The 22,083-nt window shown below is 42.2% G+C and overlaps 2 protein-coding genes across 2 annotated transcripts; one reads left to right on the top strand and one right to left on the bottom strand.

The window, feature by feature from the left end:
• The first annotated feature begins 623 nt into the window (after positions 1-623).
• hlfa (HLF transcription factor, PAR bZIP family member a) lies at positions 624-11,540 on the top strand. Its single transcript, XM_080904161.1, has 4 exons — positions 624-996; positions 1,949-2,308; positions 6,983-7,185; positions 8,015-11,540. The coding sequence occupies exons 1-4, from the start codon at positions 882-884 to the stop codon at positions 8,228-8,230; spliced, it is 894 nt and encodes a 297-aa protein (XP_080760287.1). The 5' UTR covers positions 624-881; the 3' UTR covers positions 8,231-11,540.
• Positions 11,541-13,668: 2,128 nt separating this feature from the next.
• Positions 13,669-18,558, bottom strand: mmd (monocyte to macrophage differentiation-associated). The gene is made up of 7 exons (XM_080904830.1): positions 18,484-18,558; positions 17,393-17,474; positions 17,130-17,290; positions 15,979-16,053; positions 15,782-15,883; positions 15,379-15,448; positions 13,669-14,647 (listed from the first exon to the last, which is right to left on the bottom strand). The coding sequence occupies exons 1-7, from the start codon at positions 18,507-18,509 to the stop codon at positions 14,444-14,446; spliced, it is 720 nt and encodes a 239-aa protein (XP_080760956.1). The 5' UTR covers positions 18,510-18,558; the 3' UTR covers positions 13,669-14,443.
• Positions 18,559-22,083: the final 3,525 nt, after the last annotated feature.

Here is a 22,083-nt window from a genome sequence, read left to right as displayed (position 1 = left end):
ATAAAGAAATGCTGCAAAAGCGCACAAACCACAATGATTTAGGTGAGACAATAAAGTGACAAACCGGCTGTGGAAGTGACAGAAACCAAAAGATCCAATGGACAGAAGTGAAATGCGCTGAAAAGATTGTGAGGAAGAAAAAGATGCTTTTGGTGCATTTTTCTACTACAGCTGTTAGTTTTGGGTTTTACTTCTGCTGTATTTTGTGAGCCTTGGCAGCATTTTTATTTTTTTATGATATTTTCTTATTTTGCAGTGCATTTGGTCTCTCAGGGCCAGACTTCTTCTGGACACGATCTATCCTGTTATACGTTATACATGTATTTCATCATATTTTGAAAGGCAGTGTTAAATAACACTTTTACATGCCAGTTTAAACTATAATAATCTCTATATTAATATTTCCCCTAAAAAACTGAAAAATAATTAAAAGTAAATCTAAATGTATGTGTACTTGCTAGACACGTACTTTGATTAAAGCCAATGTTTCCGACTGTCACTGAACGCACCTCTGAAGCAAATCTTTTTTCTTTTTTTTTCCGAACGCGCCGCGCTCCCCGCCCTCCCGGTGCTTTGACGTCACCGGCATCCGTCTCCGCACATGGATGGAGGAGTGTAGGAGCTCTGACAGCGACACTCCTCCCTCTGCCCTCCTCCTCCAGCTATTTGCCAGCCGCCCTCGACGACAGACAGCCAGCCGCTCGCCGACCTGCTGCTGCGCGGAACCCTATCGTCTCCCTCCGAGCACCGGCGTCGTTTATTCCACCTGCGCGGGACCTTCACGGACCGGCCAGCGAGTTCGGTTGCCTCTTTTTCTTTTGTTTTCGGGGGGGGAATTTAAGTCTTTGTGAGCTTTGTTCTCAAATTGCCCTTCAAGACATATGGAGAAAATGGCCAGACCTCTTCCTATAAACCCAACTTTTCTGCCGCCGACTCACGGCGTGCTGAAATCCCTGCTGGAGAATCCGCTGAAGCTGCCTTTCCACCACGATGAAGGTACGTTTAAACCGGGCCAAAACTTGAAGCCGCGAGCGCGCACTCTCGGCCGTGGTGTTTACGTGCGGGCTGTTGTGGTCATTCAGTGCGTAGATTTGACAGATCGGAGGCGATGAAGGACACTGGTTCGCTAAATCCATCAGCTGTGACTTTCCTGTTAACGTTTTTACGACGTTTGTCGATGTAACGTTATTTATCACAGATCGCTGTCCGTATCTGTTAAATGTGAGTTGACTGACAGGTTGACGTGAACTTTGGCTCGAGCTGTTTAGCATGTACTTGTCATGTAAATTAGCGCAGTGCGTGTTAATTTGCACGCTATGTGCTCCCGACTGCGCCGTTTTGAGCTTGCGGGCTCCTTCTGCAACCTTTAAACCCGCTCGTCTTCTGTGGGATTTACAGTAGCGCCACCTCTGGCTGCCGATAGAGGGCGTCGTTTCCGTTATGAAGCTGCTGCTGTTTGCGCTCTGTTTGGATTCTTGGATGCATTGAGTGAAAATGTATTTAAATATGAGTGGAGAGCAGGTTATTAATTTTTAAAAGGTGATTCCATCCAAGTTACAGGTTTCTATGTGCATTTCTATGGTTTTATTTGTCTGTGGTGTAAAATGTTGGACTTTTGTCACCGCTTCAGCACACTTGGAGCCAATACTTTTAATGTTGCTTACATTATTGGAAGATGACACACTGAAATCCCATCAGAAATAATTTATTGGCGTGTTTTAATAAGTTAACATATTATTTTTTTGTTATTTTTAACATCTGGTGCTTGCACAGATAAATAAAGTATTTTAAATTCGGTTAATCATTTAATTTGGTCCCTTTTTGGAAAATTGGTTAAACTGACCCTTTTTTTTTAACATGAGACCCTGTCTATTTATAACCAAGATCTGACCCGTGATTTCCCTCAATAAAGCAAGACAATAAAATGACTGTGTGCAAACATTTGCAGGATTCGGGAAGGACAAGGAGAAGGAGAAGAAGCTGGACGATGAGAGCAGCGCAGCCAGCCATCCACAGTCGGCTTTCCTTGGCCCGACCCTCTGGGACAAGACCCTGCCCTACGATGGGGACAACTTTCAGCTGGAGTACATGGACCTGGAGGAGTTCCTGTCGGAAAACGGCATCCCCGCCAACTCGGCCCAGAGCGACCAGGCCCCGCAGACGGCGCAGCCGCCGCAGGCCCCTCTGCAGCAGGCCCCGCCACCTGCCCCGCCCACGCCCTCCGTGGTTGACCTCAGCAGCCGTGCCACCACATCAGTTCACACGGGCATGGCGCCTCAGACCTGCCTCCACAGCCCCAGCACAGCAGGTAGGCAGCCTATGCAGTGGAGCCTATCATGCACCTCGAAATACTCGAGGCCACGTGAGTTAGTTGTACCCTTTCAGTGTCGGGGTGGGGGGGCGGAGGCCTCGAGAGGTCCGTCCTCCTGTTTGCTCACCTGGTGCAAGCACACTCTCGCCACATTTACTCACTATCAGCCAGGACGCTGAGACAGAACAATATCTTGTGCGTTTTCTCATTTAGCTCCTGATTGGAGCGTTGCATCGCACCTTAAATTCACCCTGACACACTTTAGTCCTGTTATACAGCCCTGCACTGAACTTTGGAGCGCCTGTAAGCAAGCTCAAGTTCAAGGGTGGTGTACAATCTCATTCACAAAGCTCCGATTAGCAGAACAAATCTTCCCGCACCAACCGTGTCAGGCATTAGTCATGGTTGTTTTCTGTGTTGTGTTTCTAAAGTTGTATTGTTGCCTTCAGATTCACCCTTTTAAAGTTAGTTTCCATCGTCTTCATTCAGAATAAATCCCTGCTGGGTTTGGCAAACACTGACATCGGCTGTTTACATTACTCAGAAATGTGACTCAGAGACTACTACATACTGCTGAGCTTCATTTAGTTTGCACACATACTATATATATATATATATATATATATATATATGTGTGTATATATATATATATGTGTGTATATATATGTGTGTATATATGTGTATATATATGTGTGTATATATGTATGTATGTATACTGTATAATTTTTTTTGAGGGTCAAGTTTTTTCCTCTTGAAAAATGTTTATGCAGCAGTTTAATGATGACTTTTAAAGAAGCAAGTTGCTGTGAGTGCTTTGATGTAAAGTTTTCGCTTTGAATGCATCAGCTGTGAAATTGTGGCCCGATATCAAGTTATCCAATAACAGCTTGACCAGTGGCTGGTTCCAGTCCATATTTCTGCTGTGACCAATAGCTGACCCATTTTACAGTCTTTGAGCAGTTGAATGCGTTTTTGAATGTCAGCCAACTTAAAGTTCATGCAACATGACGGCTTTATTTGCGGAAATGCTGGCATACACAGGGTTCACATTGGGTGACGTATCAGTGCAAGCACATTTTGACATTTGATTACCAGAAAACGCTAAATGCTTATTTTTGATTGATTATAGTTGAACTGGTAATTAACAAATCATCCATTAGGTTGTATAGAAAGTTGTGCAGACTAGAGTTTGAGGAGCTAACCTTACTCAGTGGAGGTGCATCTGTACCTTATGGGGTTTTTTCTTAGAGGCTGGGTGCACATGTGCATAAAGACACATGCGTATGTGTGTGTGTGTAGGTGTGTGTGTTCTGCTTGGGTCTGTCTCTGTCTGCCTCTTCACATTTGTCTCTCACGTGAACGCGGCTGGGGTTTCCTGCAGCATGCCGGGCCATGTGACGGACACATGCAGGCGCCGTGTGCAGCGCTGAGCTGCAAACAGGAGCTTGTCACGGCATGAAACCTGCCCGCTTCTCTTGTCTCCTCCTCCCTCCGTCTCTCACTCACTCTCACTTTCACGCTCCCCACCTCTCCTTCCCTCCCTACAATGCTGTCCACTTCCTGTCCAGTCTTCCTCCCCCTCCCTCGCCGGGCTCAGCTCTAAAACAGCCTCGGACTCAGAGCCAAGGCACAGACTGTACCCTGCAGAGATCACATGGACTCGGGTGTGCTTCGGTCACGTGAGCGCAATATTGTTCCAGCTCAGCGAGTCTAGTCTCGTCTAACCAGCCACACTGCCACCGTCGTCTAGCGATACAGGCAGCTAATAAGTTATCACAAGCAACAAACAAATAAAAGAGAGGGGGATGGTTTTCCTCAAACTAGCGGTTGGTTCAGAAGATGGACTCTGCTACACCGTTGGCAGGAGGCAAAGGGGAAGTCAGATCTAGGAGGGGTCAAAGGATGTGTTGTGGCGCATTCCACTAAGTTATGAAAGGTGGCTTGATGAGGGGGAAAATGAGCCGTGGCGAAAAATATCTCTCCGCTTTGTTGTTGTGGCCAGTTTCCGCTGGTCTTGTGGAAATGGTAGCTTTCCTCTGCAGGACCAGCCCGTCCTGCATGAGTGCCCTCGAGGAATGAAGTCCTGTTGACTTACAAGACACGGAGACAAACAAAATCTACGCACTTATTATAATGAACGGGGTGGGGTGGGTGCACGGTCTTAAGGGAATTTGGTGCTTCACTGTAATTTTAATAGTTTTAGACACCAATGGAGCCCCATGGCCCAGAGGTATAATTAATATCTGATTTAGGACGCTTTAATCAAATTTGTTTTGAGTTGGTGCATTTTTTTTTACCTTGCCACTAGGATTTTTACGTCATGCAAATACGTTTTGACTGCCAGCTTAAAGAAGCATCATTTAAAGCCAACATAGAGGAACAGCACTTGTGGCCTTTAACGCTTTTGCACAGTATCGAGTGACTGCTGTTGGGCTCGTGTCACTCCGAGGTCAGAGTTCTGCTGCACTTCCATCCCCGCGCACAGATATGACCACCAGCTCCGCTTATCGCCGACCGTCGTGTTATCACCCACGCAGCCACATGATTACACTCACAGTAAGCTCGATACGATCATTTAGCGTGACAACAGCCTGTAACCAGCGGCGCACCGAAAGAGATAAAGTCCACAAAGGAAAACAAGTTCCACGGGTATTTCTCAGCTCAATCCTGCTTTCCCACAGCTTTTTATAAGACAGACTACCTTTCATGCCTTGTTAATTTTAGATTTCCTGGTCAGGGAGGGAACTATTTTGTGCATCCACATTCAACTACTTCCTCTCCCCTGGAATGTGCGGTCCATTAGTTTAGGATACTGCAGGTCAATGAACGGGCTTGTGTTGTAACTCTGGTAATTAGGAGATCCCAGTGGCTCGTAAAGGTGATTAGGGTGAGGTTGGGTATTTGCAGGTTGGCAGACAAACTCCAGTTTTAGTTGGTAAGAGGCTTTGCTCTCCAGCAGGGCTCGGTTTATGAATGGTGGTGGAAGAGAGTTCAGCTATTTGTATCTTAGCTTACAGACAGATGTATCTCTACTCTGGAAACGGTGACTCTACTTACCGACCCGACCTTAGTTGACTTGCTAAAAGATATTATTAAAAACACCTTATTCACCAAACAGGTCATCAGTATTGCTCGTTGTCTAGCCCGCAGCCTTTATCTCAGATTGAGGGTTTTTTTAAGTATCTATACTCATAATTATAACATTGAGAATAAAAAATAAAATAAAAAAGCCCACAATACCATGATAGACCAACAGGGGGCTACAGCCCACATTTTGGGACCACAGCAAAAAATATGTTGACATATCAAAAGCTGGTATTAAATCTGTTCTTTTTTTATTATATAATTCCAGTTTTTTCAAATAAGTTTAATGCTGAATTTTCAAGAAAGTTAATAAAGAGGTTGAAGATATCCAACTGTAACCATTCCCAGAAAAAATGCCAGAGGAAATTCCCTTTTCCTCAGATTTATGAGCTGATAATCGGTCATTTTAATACTCCTGCATCGTTTTTTCCGAACAAACCTGCTTCAATGTTGTTTTCCTTTTACTTTCTATGAGAAATCCGAAGCAGGGTGGCCACTCTCTCGAGGTTTTCTTGTCATGTGATGAAGGAACCGTCACTTCCTGTGGTTGGGACGGTGCCTCTTGAGGGGCAGACAGATGCAGAGTGAGCTCAAGGATTCAGTCTGTTTCTGTTTTAAATGCAAGTGTTCTCAAACCTCCACGGCATCCAAAAAGCGGTGCGACTGTGTGCACGCTGGATGAAGGTCTGCAGCATTCATTGGCCATGGCCGCTCACAAGTCCAACAATTTGGGTCGTGATGTATGAGCTGCCAGTGGATCGGCAGCTCGTGGGAATGTAGGCCGCTGTGACTCGCTTTATTCGCTGTTTTTTTTTTTTTTCTAAGTGGGGAATACAAATGGGGTTTTTAATCACAAAACTAATTAGTGCTAATGTGATGAATCACTCAGTAAATGTTCAGCGAACTGGACTCGTTGGCCCTCAGCTTGAGATTGGTTGGAGAAGTCTCACACGACAGGCAGGTAGAGATGGGGGGAGGGGGCTGCTGATAGCTTTCAAGATGGTTTGAGAGTTGACTTCCTTGAGATCTCTAGACAATCAGTGAAATCAGCAGTATTAACAGTTCATTATAATAAGCGTGTAGATCTTGTTTGTCTTCGTGTCTTGTAAGAAGTGAGGCCTGTGTGTGTGTGTGTGTGTGTGTGTGTGTGTGTGTGTGTGTGTGTGTGTGTGTGTGTGTGTGTGTGTGTGTGTGTGTGTCTTTGTCCTTTTAAAGCTTGTGTGCTTGCACCACCTGCTGGGCAAATGAGGCACAAAGATTGTCTTCTATAAAAGTAGCCACCTGTCCTCAAGTCAAAGCCTGACGTCTCCTCCTGCTGCTCTAAGATGTGTGCATTCAGAGGAGAGAAAGAGCGTCCTCCTTTGTCCTTGGTCCAGCTTTAGAGCTGCTGATTGTTGCCTCGCTGCTTTCTTTAAATAGAAGTACAACTCAGAACCTTAAGGGCGCTGCTTCTGCCAAAATTAGAGGTGCTTATTGTTTAGGTCCTGCTGATTTCAAATCACGAAAGGCTTTCAACATGTAGCTCTTGCTGAGAGAATTGCATGCTTCTGTGCACTTACTGACAGCTAATGTGTCTTTTGTCCTCAGCCCGGGACACCCCCAGCCCCATCGACCCAGAGTCCATTCAGGTGCCCGTGACCTATGACCCCGACCCAGCAGACCTGGCTCTGTCCAGCGTGCCGGGCCAGGAGATGTTTGATCCGAGGAAACGCAAGTTCTCTGCCGAAGAGCTGAAGCCACAGCCGATGATCAAAAAAGCCCGCAAGGTCTTCATCCCCGAGGACCTGAAGGTGACCCGCTGCTCCGTCTCTTTGTGTTTGTGTTTATAGCCGTGTGAGATCAGATTTCATGTTCTGGCTGAAATGCCGTTATGTAAGAATGTGAGAGTCTGAAGCAAGTTAAACAATGAGGGGGAGGAAGACTTTTGAACTATAAGCAAAACAATCTGTGTTCTTAAATTCAAGTCATGCAAAAAAAACAAAGATAATGGCTACATTCAAGTTGGAGATAATATTTATATATCAATTAAAAAAAGGGTTTTGCATTTGAAATGTGGGACTGGGGATCATTTAAAATTTATTGAGCGTAGCGATTTTGCAGGGTTTACACCTAAATCCCAGATGAGCCCCCATTTGTTTCCCCAACCATACTTATGAATAATTATTTCACTGAAAAGGAATACACATGAAATCTGTAAGTCTGCACTAACGGTGTAAGTGATGCATGTATGAGTCGTGCATGTGCAGCAAAACAAAACAACTATAATTCGAACAGTAACGTGTTTCTGTTCTCGCTCACAGAGAGGTATGCTCGAGACAACTATATTAGGAATGTCCCCTATTTATGACATCATACAGAGCCAAAAGTAGGAAAAGGTACTAAAACTTTAGTGTTTAGAGCATCATTATTTGTGAGCACGTGAAATATGAGCATTCACCCTTTTAACTGTGTACAAATGACAGAAAATAAGGAAAAGCATAAGCTTTCAGCAGTTAGAATAAATCACTGTCTCCCCCTAGTGGATGGATCGGGAACAGGCATCACATTCAGAGCTGTGTTTACTGTTTTTTTTAGCTCAGACTCTTGACCTCCCCATCCTGTCCCCACTGTTCTCCGCAGGATGATAAGTACTGGGCCCGGCGCAGAAAGAACAACGTGGCAGCCAAGCGGTCAAGGGACGCCCGGCGGCTGAAGGAGAACCAGATTGCCATCCGCGCCTCCTTCCTGGAGAAGGAGAACGCCGCTCTCCGCCTGGAGGTAGCGGACTTGAGGAAGGAGCTGGGCCGCTGCAAGAACGTTCTGGCTAAATACGAGACCCGGCACGGGCCCCTGTGAGCCCTCAAATCCCCACCCTGCCCATCCAGCACCACCACCATGCCCCCTCCTTCCACCTGACACCCACTCTACTCCCCAGACCTCCCTTCCCCTCGAATTTGAAGGACAATGTGTCTCTTTTGGTGGCACTGAATCCCCCCCCCAGTACCCCCTGGCCCTTGAGCCCCTTCTCCTCCCACACCAACACACACCTGTATGATTCTGGTATTTTTGACTTCTATCATAAGCTTCAATTTGTCTGTACCTTCTTTTAATTTCTGTACACATTGTTTGACTAAATATATATACATATACATGGATAATGATATATATATATTTACACCTGCATACTTCCCACTTTAATGTACTGTGAGGAGTCATGAGCCAACCCACCAGCTGAATCCCCCCGCCCGCTACCTTCCACCTTTTGAGAAGTGATGCCATGTTTGTTGTTCACTTTCATACCGATTTTATACGTGACATCAGGACTGAAAACTGTCATTTCCTTTCTTCTTCGTGTCCCCGTAACGAGCTTAAGCGCCCGCTTCCTGCTTCAAACTTGCGTTTTGTTTTTGTTTTTTAAGCCCTGTTAAAGTTGTCTTCTTCTGTTAACAACATCATCTCTTTTTTTTTTTGTTCATGTTGTATTTTAGTTGGGTAACTCCGCCCCCCCCTACGTAAAGAAAACATGTCTCTTCCTCTGCAGTCATGCCCATTTTTCTTTCCTTCATCTCTCTCGGACACTGAGCAATAATTCCTGTCCACCGCTAACCCGACACAAGCATCTCTTAGCTCCGCCTTCTCTCCACATTGCATCCTAGCTCGTTAACTAAGCTAACGTTAGTTGACATCTGCACTAATGCGTGTCTCACAATCTGATCCAGTGCAATGTTTCCACTCGCTCAATTTCCTCTAACTCATATTTATCTACCTTTTATTTCTCAGATGGAAGATTGTTGTTTTGAGAAAAAAATATATATATATATACATATATATTTCTGTTGATATAATTGTTAGTATTAATACTACTCTTGACATTGATGTTATTTAGCCTCCTTGTTTTTCAGATTTAAGCATGATTTCTTTGACAGAATGAAAAGCTCTTTGCGGTTATTTTCTCCCTTTTTTTTCCTTTTTTTTTGTTTTGTTTTTGCAAAGTTGTCGATTTTTTTTGCTTCTGTTCAACTTAGCATGATTAATATGAGTGTTTTTACTTTAGAAATCAATCCAGATGTCTGTAGTCTCTCCTCATAGCTCTATGTTTGCCTTCTTTTAAAGATGGCTGTATGAATGTAAAAGGTGTTGACAAAAAGAGTTGGATGGTGTTGTCCAATACTGTGGTTAACTCAATCGATTTGTTTACTGCAGACCAAACGATTCACAACAGAGATGATATATTGGTTACAAGAGATATGTTTATATAGACCTATTCTATAAGTTGTTCTTTTTGTACAGTATTTTTCCTATACATTACTGAACTGTGTATTTTAAAGGCACAACAGATCCAGAAAATAATTAAAGAATACAAATGTATAACTCAAAGACAAATGCATATACTGGTATTTTGATATTCTGTAACAGGTAGGATGTGGTAGATTTACAGAGATTTGTGGACATCCAGCGGCACCCAAAAAGCTCCCAGGCATCGTTATTATTATGACACTCTGGTTTGTGCAGGTGCCACGTTTAGGCTCCCATATAAATCTCATGTAACTCAAAAGAAGCAAATGCGGTTCAGAAGAGAGATTTGGGCCCGCGCACGTTCACCGCGGTTAGCGTCACAGCCTCCCCGGGGATCCGAAGCTGCCCGTGAGCAAGCTTTTAATTGAATTTCCTGCTACATAATGAAACGCTTCACACAGCTCGTTGGTTTTCTTCTTCGATGGGATGAAGTTACTATGAAGGAAGGGAAATCTGTCGCTGGTTACTCTTGCTGCTCCGTGCGATTGGTTCCTTTTGGCCAATGCACTTGTAACGTGTCCCGAACCTGAGTGATAGACACCGAGAAGCTTTTTTTTTTTTTCTTCTTCTTCTTTAAACAAAGGCTGACAGTGAAGATCTACAACGTTGTTGTAGTGTAGAAATTTCCGAGCATTCAGTCCAATGCTGAAGCTTCAGCTTATTGTATGGAAGTTCAGATGTGCCAGCATTAAAATGAAATTAATGGAATTTTTCTGCAGTGGATCATCTGGTAACAAAATTACCACCCACCACTTTTTTTGGTCCTTATCCTTGTTTTTCTACACGTAATAAACTCAGTTTGTGGTTTTATGTGCTGGAGTATTGGAGATGATATTCCCAAATACGGAATTATTCATGTAATCCAGCACGTATGCCATTTTCCACATGAATAATGTTACATTCCTGCACAACTCACATTTTAGTAGGTTAAAGTCTAATTTATCTATTTGCATTTTGAAAGTAAGTAAATCTCTATAATTGGTAAACAGAACTTTGATTTGAGTAAATGATTTTATTTTCTTACTGGCATCCCTGGACTTGTTATGTTTGTGGTGACGTGTTGAAATTTTAGTCGTGAATTTCCATTTTGTTCTTTACGAAGTTGGAAGAAAAAAGGAACGACCCCAAAAAAGGCTGATATCCGCCCAGTAAAACAAAACTCACACATTCCAGCCTCAGCACCAGAGTCTGTTGAACGTAATCTATCTGATCCAAAGGCGTGCGCGATGTAAAATGATTATTTTGTAACTGTAAACTATCATCTCAGTGCTTCAGCGCTTTAGACGTTTCCTTCTCCATCCTAGCTGCACAGGCACACGGGAGAGCGTAAACAGAGTTTGCGGTAAAGACTGGAACGATGCCTCCAGAATCTCCGGAGCACCTTTCTATGAAATCGTATGCCGTGCGTGTATATATAAATACAGGAGAAAGCCAATAATGAACCCACGTGTATCCCAAAATGACCTCACTGTCAAGTGATTTCACTACCTCACCCGGAAATGTTATCCATAATCCTGAGTCTATTCCAGTGCCTTGAATACACCGACTGTTTCCCAGTCTCTCAGCAATGTAGTTTTCATCGCAGCGCCACTCGGATAAGTTCAGATCTGCACTGAAGGGCTTCTTAGTGCATCAAAATATCTACACATTATATATACTAATAACTCTCTCATGTCTTATTTTGGACATTACACCAGAACTGTAACCATTGTATTCATGGCAACACCAAAAGACTGTTTCAGAGTGTGCGGCTTAGAGTACTCGGTCTTGCTTGTCATGGAATGGATGCATAACATTTACTTGTGCTGTTCAGCCCTCAGCCTCTGTCTCTGTACATTGTAGTGTCTAATAAAATCCCAGTGCTTTTCTGCTTTGTCGTATTTTTCTGCCCGATTACAAAAGATCGCAGACGTTTGGTAAGAGTCCGTGTGGCACTGAACTCTGGGTCAGACTCGTTATTAAAAATGTGTTTTCTGATGTTAATTTGTGACTTTTATATCTTTTTTTGTGCCTGACATGAAAAGCATCAGACAGGGACGTGATTGTTGACCAATCACATTTGAGCTGGCTGCGAACAGTGTGACAGTCAATTTGCTTTTTTTTTTTGTGTCAGCATCCTTATTTTTAAAAAAAAAAAAACTGGCACACAAAACAGGAAGCCATGATGATCCAGTAACTGCCCTGAAAATCCAGTAAAACTGAGAAACTAATTAACTCAATCGGTTAAATATTTATTAAAATAAAACTAGAAAAGGATGGATGAGTAGTTTTTAAAGTAAACTGAACTGCACATCAATCTTCTCTTCAAAAGCACTCAATACGTGCTGTGTGAGCTTATACAACCTTCATTTACTTAATCTGAAGAATCAGTTTTTCCTTAATGTGTTCAGAAGTTTCCACTATGGGGTGCCGGTTTAACTGGGTGCGTTGAGAGGACGCCCACATGTCATAGTGCTGAGAACGGCCGTTCCGAGTCCGACCCGCAGCCCTTTGCTACCTGTCTGTCCTCGTTTTCCTGTCGTTTCTTCACTTAGCTAATAAAACTGAAAAAGGCCAAAAAGAGACTCCAGTCTGAGCACTTCCCATAATCGCAGACACTCGTCGGCGGAGGCTCAACTCATCCTCTTCGAGCCACGATCTGATTCCTTGGGTCAACAGCTGCAGCTCGTGGCTGTAGGTGAGGGTGGGAATGTAAATCACCCAGTAGATGGACCAGTGGGATCACAGGATGGTAACCTCAGAGATATTTCCTGCTTTGTGTGAAGAGAAATGATGCTTTGTGTCTAAAAAACACAATTATCCTATCGTTATTGAAAGAAACGCAAAGTAATGTAAATATCACACCGAATACTGAATCCTGTTTGGATTCGTGCTTCAGGGCCTTGAATCACTTTTTAAAATTATGATCATAAAAGTTTAAATTAATAAGTTTAAAAGTGTATAAATCAGGCTTGACACTCACTACCAAAAATATATTTGTACCACAAAGAAGTAAAAGTTGTGACATTAGCGCTGAATATAATATAACGAATAATTAAGCAGACTCTGGGGCTTTCTTGTTAAAGCAGAATTACATATTTCTCTGTTGTAGAGGGATATTAAAAAAACCCAGCAGCAGCCTAAATGAAGAGCCTGAGATGTGCTCGTCTAAATCCTCTTAGAAACTCAATAAAGGCAGATTCTAGTTTCTTTTGTATGGAGCGTCTAATGAGAGCTGGATTAGACACAGACACAGTCAGTGCAAAGTGAATTTAGGAGAAAACCTGAAAGAGATGCAGACGTAGGGTTTCCTCGGTTTTTTATTCTCACATCAGAAAGGTGGAGAAGCTTTCGTGGTTATGCAGCACCGTTAACAGCCAACAGAAGATATGAGAAGAATTTTGTTTCCCCTGCAAAGGCCAGGAGCATGTCATTAACAGAGCAAAGAAGAGAATGTACAAACATTACAAAACAGTGGTTAAGGAAATCATTCAGCTCCAGACATCACTAAGAGGAAAGCAACAGGATTATAACTGTACAAATCAGGAGCCGTGAAGCTAATTTACAAAACCAGCAGCATGAGACAAAGACAGGAACACGAGGATTTCCCCACTGATCAGACCCTTCCAAAGACTGCAGACGGGGAACGCTGCTCAAACCTGAGCAGTCAGTGGAAACAAATGTAATACTGGACCACAGTACAAAGGTCGTGCATACAAACACTGTTCACATTACAGAAAAAGTGGAGAAAAAAAAAAAATCATTCTGTCTCCTTTATCCACCTCACCTGATTTCTCTCTCATGGTTTGGCTCATTACCAAAAATCCCACCTTGCCCGAGTCAAACTGAAATAGCATGAGTCGCTTTCATTACGCCTGCCCACCAGCAGGGGGCGCCAACTACTTAGAAAAGAAACAGTGGTTCTCTGAAAACTGCATCTGGTCACAGAAACAAAGCGCTGTGCATTAGACCAAAAAAGTGCAAATGTGAATCAGATGGATTTAAAACATCACTGTAACTTTACAGAAAGCAAAAAAACAAAAACAACTCCATGTGTTCACAAAACGTTACCAGCAGAATACACTGAAGCACTGAGCGGCTCTACACACTGTACATGTGTAACTACTGAGAAGAGTTTTCAATGTCGGCTTGTTTGGCATTGAACGTGTGGTTAGATCACTACTTTGCTTCTTGTTTGATCAAGTTTAAATCAGTTTTCCATTTGAAGAAATGCTTCAGTTTAGACAACATTACAGACCTTTGGCTTCTGTTAAATAAAAGTTAAATTCAGCTCCTACATTAACACTAACGTCTGATATAACATCATATAAGAGCTACTGATCAGAGTGGATATTTAGCACCTCATTCGATATCCTCCCTCATGTTCAAAACACTGAAACTGATCAATCTCCGAGTTTTGACACTCAAATAACCCCCAAAGTGGAATGTGACTGACTTCAAGTGATACAAAAGACGGCTATCAAATTTCTCAAATACTCTTTCAAATATTTATGAATGTGCCAAGGTCAACAGCAAGTGTAAAAGTTCAAAATTCCCTTCCTGACTGTCAAAGGATTTGTTTTTATTTTTACAAAACGGCTATAAAGTAGCTTTTCTTCATTGGCTTAAAAATCTGTTTTCCTTGTTAGAAAACAGTAAACAATTCACGGTCATTGTTTTCGTAAACCTTATGGCTGTCGTTGCAGCTTCAGCGGGCAGTCGAGGGAGTCGCCCCGCGCTCGGCGCAAGAGCACGAGGGTGACGGGACGGGAAGCGCCCTGTCTGGGGTCGCGGTCACGAGTCGAGGAGGGTGTCTGAGCTGGGAGCGTTGTAGAGGTACTTCCAGATGGCGTAGTAGTGCACTGCCGCCGCCAGCGCCACGAACATGTGCCAGATGGCGTGGGCGAATGGGATGACGCCATCGCTCTTGAAGAAGAAGACACCGAGGCAGTAGATGAGTCCTCCACAGGCCAGCTCCTGAAGACCGTCTGTGTTGCTCTGCAAAAACACACAAAAATGGATACATGTAACATATTCATTAAACATTACTGTTTAAAACACATTGCTGACTGTGCACTGATTGGTTGAATCGTTACAACCTGACCAGTGAGCAGGTCGGTAGGAAGAATCGGGCAGCTGGTTTGTAGCAGCTGAACCCTCAAAATGAGATTGAGTAAACCGTTTTTTGTAAGCGCATCGTGGACGGCGCCGTTTTCACAGACGGAAGACAAAGTCGAAAATAACTTTGCAAGAATGATTTGCTACACCTGAGCAGCTAACCCAAGTAAAGTGTGCAGGACATAACAGGAGCTAATGGACATAATGAAATATCAGAAAGTGCACACAAAGCACCACAAAATCCTGCAAAATATTAACAATAAAACATGCAGCATGCACAGAAAAGGATTACTGAGATGTGTGGCTGCTATTTCCACTGAGACCAGTAGAAGCAGAGATTAAAACAAAGACGAGGCGCCACAGCAGGATTCAAAAATTATTTTTCAGCTCTGAATCGTTTTATATGAATCATTAAATCACAAAGAAAACTTTAAATGCATCGTTTGTTTTCTGTGAACTCTTGTCAAACACCCTAAAGAGGAAGTAAGACACACTGCTAACAGCTCCACCCTGCAGATGTTCGGTTTATCGGCTGAGATGAAGAAGTGATGTGAGGGTTTAAGAATTAAGCTGAATGTGATTGTGCTTGTATTAATAAAAATATATATTACCATTGATGTCACCACAGATGCGGGAAAAAATCCCATCGACAAATAGAAGGCCAGCTCAACGAGTTTATACCTGTGGAGGCAAAAAAGGGGGGAAAGTGTGTGTTTACGAGGTCTGTGCCATGCAAAGGAAAAGTGAAACACAAGCAAGGCAGGGAGATGATCAGATCTGACACAGGCGGCGTTTGGAGGATGTGACAAAGTGAAATCATGAGGAAAACGGATTTTCGGGCATGAGTGTAGAGTTTTGAGACGTGTTTTGTATCCAGGGAAGAGTTTCGAAGCACTGTGGTTACTTCAGACTAACACAGAAAGACATTTCTAGCTATTGTGATTTTTCTTTCCTGGCTTTCTCAATAAAATGTAAAAAAACGAATGAAGAGTGAAAAACACTTTGCGAGCTCACTTTTCATGGTAGTTGAAGACATAAATGGTTCCAGCAGCAGCCATGAGCCACACAAACCAGCGCATGTGTGCTGCGAGGGGGCCCAGTTCACGCAGGTTCAACCTGAATAAAGATGAAAATCCAAATTAGATCAAGTTAGATCTCCGTGTATGACTCAGGTCCAGGGGAGTATATCATGCTGTCTGTCTGACACTCACCAAGGTGTGTAGGAGGCAGCAATGAAGAAATAGATGACCACTCTGTCACACATGTGAAAGCAATGCTCCACTGACCTGAAACAGACGACACTCAGGTTTATGCCGTTTTCCTCAACAACCATCATTTTCATGCCCACTTAGGCAGAAACATTTCTGCCTAACAGGACGTGAGATTGTGTTTCCATAACAGCAGTGAGTAATTTGCAAGTGTATGGAAATTATTGTCTGAGCAGGACAGACAAAGAACCACAAAAAAAAAAACAAAAAAAAAAAACAATGAGGTCGCAGGTCATTTGTCTGCAGCGTGACGCAAATGCAAACAAAGTGAATTTGCTAACACGCTAAAGGTAAACAAAAGAAGATGGGACATACGAGTCACCATAACAGGTCAACATTTCACAGTATCAAAGTATGAGAAGCGCCACACCCACTCACATGATTTTAAAAAAAGCAAAAGAAATAATGAAATGGAAAGAACACGCTAACGAAAGCATTACTCGATACACAGTAATGTTGTAATTCGCAGCGGCGTCTGAATATGTAGCATTATGTCCTGCGCAGTGATCAAAAATGATAGAATGACAGAAAAATGGCCGATGGATGAGAAGAAAGATGGCAGCGTATATCTACCTAAAAGCAACAAAGTATTTGTGAAAGCAAAGCAACAAAGAATGTTGATTTTATTCATTTAGCTCACACCAAATATCATCATCATATTTTAATTATTTAATAACAAGAAAACAAAGGACTGTCCAAATGTGTCTTTTCCAAAAAGCTCACGATATCCGGAGACTGATCGTATGTATGAAAGCTTTTATTAGAACAGTCACTCAAGGTAATACTTGAAATTCCATGAGATGACCTCAAGCACAGATTAGAAGTGGGCCATAAGGGTCCGTCTGCTTTGCATCACTTAAAATAGCACCAGATTTATTTTTTTTTAAATGGATGCACGAAGCAGATGATGAGGACAGGAAGTCAGAGAAATGGCACAGAGAATGTGGGCAATTTCCAAAAATAAAAGAGCCTGTGCAGACTAAACGCTCCACTTTGGAAACACTGGAACAAAACTAACACAAAAACACACACACCCACCAGTATTTCTGGCATGAATCTTCTGCCTGAGTGCTTATTAATGCTTCAGTCCTCACCTCATGTGACTCTTCTTCCAGGTGATGATATGAAACACGGTGGAGACGAGGAAGAGGGCACACAGGCCCATGCCGTACACCCAGGCCGTGATCCTCTCCCAGCGGTTGTCCGACAGACAGTGCAGCAGCGTCATCCCCACGAAGGCTGGCACGATGAGGAGCTGCAAGGATGAGGGAGAAATCACAGAATAAATAAATTATTAAGACAGTTAAAGAGCAACTGTGAAATTACACGGAGGCCTAAACAGTTTGGAGCCACTCACTGCATGGGTGTAAAAGTTTGCAGCATGCTCATAGCAGGTAGGCTGGTAGCGGCAGTTTGCAGAGGCCCGTCTGTTCATGAACCTGAAACACACACAAAAACAAACAGAACAAAACATTAAAAGACCCCACGGCACCTCACCAACAAACCCACCCTTCAGTATCTGCGCTTTAAGAGAGGAATTTAATTACATCAGAGGGACAGCTCAGGTGGAGACAAAGTTTGAGCTGTGGATGTCCCTAAAAACAAAAGCATCCAAAAGAAGAACTTTATCTAGACAATATGCGTACACTGATTTTTTGAATATTTATGTACATTTATTTATTCATTCTAACATCACATATTACACAACCCGTGCAAAACAATTAACATAGGTTACATGTTGTATATGTGCTTATATATGTGCCTGGCCTTTATTCTTATCATTAGAGCTATCCTACCTTCCAAGTACAAAAAAAGAAATACCAGCAGACAGATGAACAACAATATTCTCACATTTAATGCTTTGAAATATATTTTTCTGAACACTGAAAAATGCAAATACTGCTCAAATCACACTTACTTTCCTGCACTGAAAAAAGTCTGTACACAGTTTCAAGTAAATTATGATTTTGTTTTAAACTTTATTTAAAAAATAAACCAAATCATTATAAACAGTGGCTCAGTGTGATCATATTAAATAGTCTAGAATTAACAACAACATCTGCCATTAGCTTATTTTACTGTCTCCGAACCAAAAGATTAAGATATTTAATTAAGATTAAGTGTAAGATGTAAGTCGAGGCCAGAAAATGAAGCACTTTTTTAAAATCAATGTTCGAAAAATAATTTATTATCACTCGTAGACTGAATTATTATTAATTTTAAATCACAGTTTAGCGCCAGTTTGTTAAAATTTAAACGTTTCGATATTTAAAGTGAAAGTTCCTTTCGTTTGTCTAAAACAGCGCTTTGCTAACGGCCAGTAGAAAGAGGAACCTAAACACTGAGTGCTTTATAAAAGTATGTAGCGTTGAAACCTCCCTGTTTTTTCTCCAATCTCATCCAGGCACAACCAAAACAGCATTTCTCGTTTTTCAGATTTCCGCTTACCTCTGAAAGCTGTTCACACGCTTCATTCCGGTGTCTTTTTTAACCGCGGGAAGCAACGAAAAATGGACCACAGCCAGCAAAGTAAAGAGCAAAAGCCCAGCTTTAAAGAGGGAGGGATAAAACAATAAACTGTCCTGACAAGCCAAAGGAAACGAAAGGCCTAGCATTAGCTAGTCGGCTAACGTTCTGCTGTTCATAAGCTAACTTGCACTACGGCTACAAGGCACCGGCAAAATTAATACCCCTGCTGCAAAGGCACCATTTTAGTCTTTTTCGTAATACCATTCTGCAGCAAATACTGACTCACTGCCTCTTCTTTACGCAATAAAGATCCATAAGCACCCCGTGGCAGCCAAGACAAACTAAAAACACCCCCGCAAATAAGCAACCCCGCCGGCCAAAGACGAGCTGCTACCCGCTGATCCGCTCTACAAAAAATATGATTTCTTTTTGAGCTGCACAGAGTCACAGCAGTGGTGAGATGCTGAGTGGCACGGCATGAGCCAATGAAGAGCAACGACGTCGGAAAACGACCAATCAGATCTCAGGTGGGCGGGATCCTGTAGAGGGATGTGTCATTTTTGGTTGACAGTTAAAATAGTGACAATGGCACAGTTTATGGCAATGACGGTTGAAAGGATAGTAATAAAACACAATTAGTCTTTTCACCTTCTAAGATGCATAAGGCTCAATTGAAAGTTAATTAATGATTTACCAGCACTTTTAATAGTTTTTTAATAGTTTGCAAAGATTTCCGGCTGCTGTCCATCATCATTAAACTTCAGTTTATTAGGAACTGTTTGACCTTTGACGTTAAACTTTGTAAATATGGGAACAATGGTTTCCTAACCATTATTTGATTTGTTTAATTTTTAACTGACTTCCTGCAAATTAAAACAAGAGTGATTTCTAAGTTTCCTAAAATATGCCAGGCTGTGCACACTCAGTAGTCTGCTGCTGTTCTAGTAAGCAAAACAAGCTCTGTGGGAAGATCTTCTAAGATGGGGATGTGGTACATATCACTGTTGTTGTCCCTACAGTATACAGTCACCATGAAATCTTAGCATGTAATGCTTTAACTCAGTTTCAGCTTCTTTTTGCAGATATTAATCATATGACGGATTTTACAGTAGGCTTAAAACATGAAAAATGGGCCGCTTTATCTTAAAAGTTTCTTATGGTGCAGCACGAGTTTATGCAGCAGCAGACTGACTCACACAAGCAGAGAGTGAACTACACACAGTATCACACTGTGACAGCCTTGTTACATAATAGCACCACAACTTGACCAGTGCCCCTTAGCTATAAGAGAGCTGTGAGAGTGTTTATGTAAGACTGAAGTGAAATCCTTCGGATTAATGAAGTTCACGCCGTGCAGTTTTAGCCTCAGAGCATTCGTACCATCTTCTCTGTCTACGAATGTTTTATAGCTCAAAGAATTTGAATATTTTTAGCAAACACCACAAAAATCTGGTTATATTGCACATTGGAAATTGTACACCCCTCTTGGGTGTAGCCTGTCACTGTAAATAAAAATCAGCACACAGCAGTTACTACACCAGCGAGGGCAGACAATAGGATTGATCCAGACAAAGACAAACGGCTCATTGTGCTTGGTTGAGTTTTAAAAAGGACGTTGGCACAGACAATGGGAGAGTGCCAGAGGCCATGTGTCAAAGGACAATGTCTTCTTCTGTTCGGTTTCTCTCTTAGTTGACACTGGCCTGAGAGCTGCAGGTGGCAGCCTGTCACAGCAGCCTAGAGTAGCTTCCTGTCCTTAAACAGTCCAGGTCTGTCTGTGTCTCACTTGCACTGATCACCTTCTCAGCTGGATGGAGTTTCCCTGCTGTGTAACCTGCACTCTTGAATCGCAGGAGCAGCTGTATCAATTTGCACCTACTCCTGTCACCATGAGGGCAGTGACTGGATTTAAAGCGGCAACCTCATCTTACTGCTTCCAATACTATTGTCACGGAAAACAACACCCAGTGCTTCACCAAAGCCCTACAGTTCAGGAAAATCAAGCAGATTTGTATTTTCCTCCTATCTCGACTAAAATAAACCAATAATTAACGAATTAATTTGAGGTGTTGTGTTCATTTACAGTTAGAAACTATCATTATCAGTCTCTTGAGTCACATTTCCAGCCTTCTGTTTACTCTCCTTTAGCTCTGTTTTGGTCACATTCTTCCTCAGCTGCTACACGATCAAGTACAATCATCAGGTGCTCTGTAAATAAGTGACTGTTGCATTTGAAAAAAAAAAAGACTATTAACTTGAAGAGTAAAAGTATGGACTAGAAAGCTAAACAATGGCCTGAAACTCACTCACAAAAGCCCAGAAGAACTGCAGAGTCCAGCACTAGTTATTTGTTATCTTTTATCATATATCAGACTGTATCTTTTTTAATTGGTTTGATCGACTTCTTCTCAAACTGAATTTGAGAGTTATTCAATGATTTAATCAGAATTAAGATGAAAAGTTTTATAGGGATCAAAGCAAAGGAACCAAATGGTCATTTTACTTTGCATTTTATTGTCTTGTGGAAATACTTCGCCTCCGGTGCAGCTCGACCAACAACAGCCCAGTCAGAGAATGAAGCAGCTTATGTTTCACTGAGTCATGAAGCTCACGCTGGAGACCTAAAAGCCTTTATACAAACTTCTCCATATATGTGAAATTATTCCAAAGGACCTGCAATTAGATTGTGATGCGTTACTTCTGTCCTGTTAGCACTGACACACCTGTTAGAGCAGGATTTACCCAGCCGTCAGAATGATTGTGATAAAGAGCGATTACATTATTACACTAACAAACTACAGCTGCAGCGCTGCTCTAACAGACTCTTTGCATTTTATTTTGCTACAGTAAAAATTTAACCAAAAACACACGCGCGTCAGAAATCTAAGGTTTCAGTCTGCTGAGTGTAATATTTCATTCCTGCAATCATTTATTGTTTGATTATTTTATGAACTAATTGCGTTAATCCAGAAATATCAAAAGGAGACTGAGAAATGTTTATATAACTATGGAAATTCCTAAATGTACTACTTTATTTTGAAAAGGAATTGCAACAGCAATTTAGAGTAAGCTGAGCCGATTCTGTGTTATTTAACTTACATTTGAGTGTCTTTGGTCATCTTTAATCTGGAATAATTGTTTAAAATCACAAAGTTTTTATCATTTTTTTAATCTCAGTCCATATTTCTGATTGAATGTAGGACGCTCTATGATAGCCACAAACTGGGGGCTTCGTATCTAAAACGTTTACTACTTTATAGTACTACTATATAAGTATATAGACTGACAGAACATTGTTAAAGTTCTCACTGATTAGGTTTTGGAAATACAAGTCCAACCTGTCTTTGCAGATGACGTAAATGCTTCCAAAGTGTAAACATGGGGATTTTTACAGTAAAATGTGACGCGGTCTTCAGCATTTCCTGCTTTGCCGATCATTTCTAGTCCCCACACACCTGTTCCTTGTTTTCTCACCAAGCCACGGCACATCCCGACCCTGTGATGCTAGAATCTGAGTATTTTCATCTGATACAGAGGCCAGCTTCCTGTTTTACTTCAGGCTTGTGTGTAACCACAGCT

This window comes from Rhamphochromis sp. 'chilingali' (assembly GCF_963969265.1).
Source record: "Rhamphochromis sp. 'chilingali' genome assembly, chromosome: 15".
Classification (NCBI taxonomy): domain Eukaryota; kingdom Metazoa; phylum Chordata; class Actinopteri; order Cichliformes; family Cichlidae; genus Rhamphochromis; species Rhamphochromis sp. 'chilingali'.
This window is presented reverse-complemented; position numbering and strand designations above follow the sequence as displayed.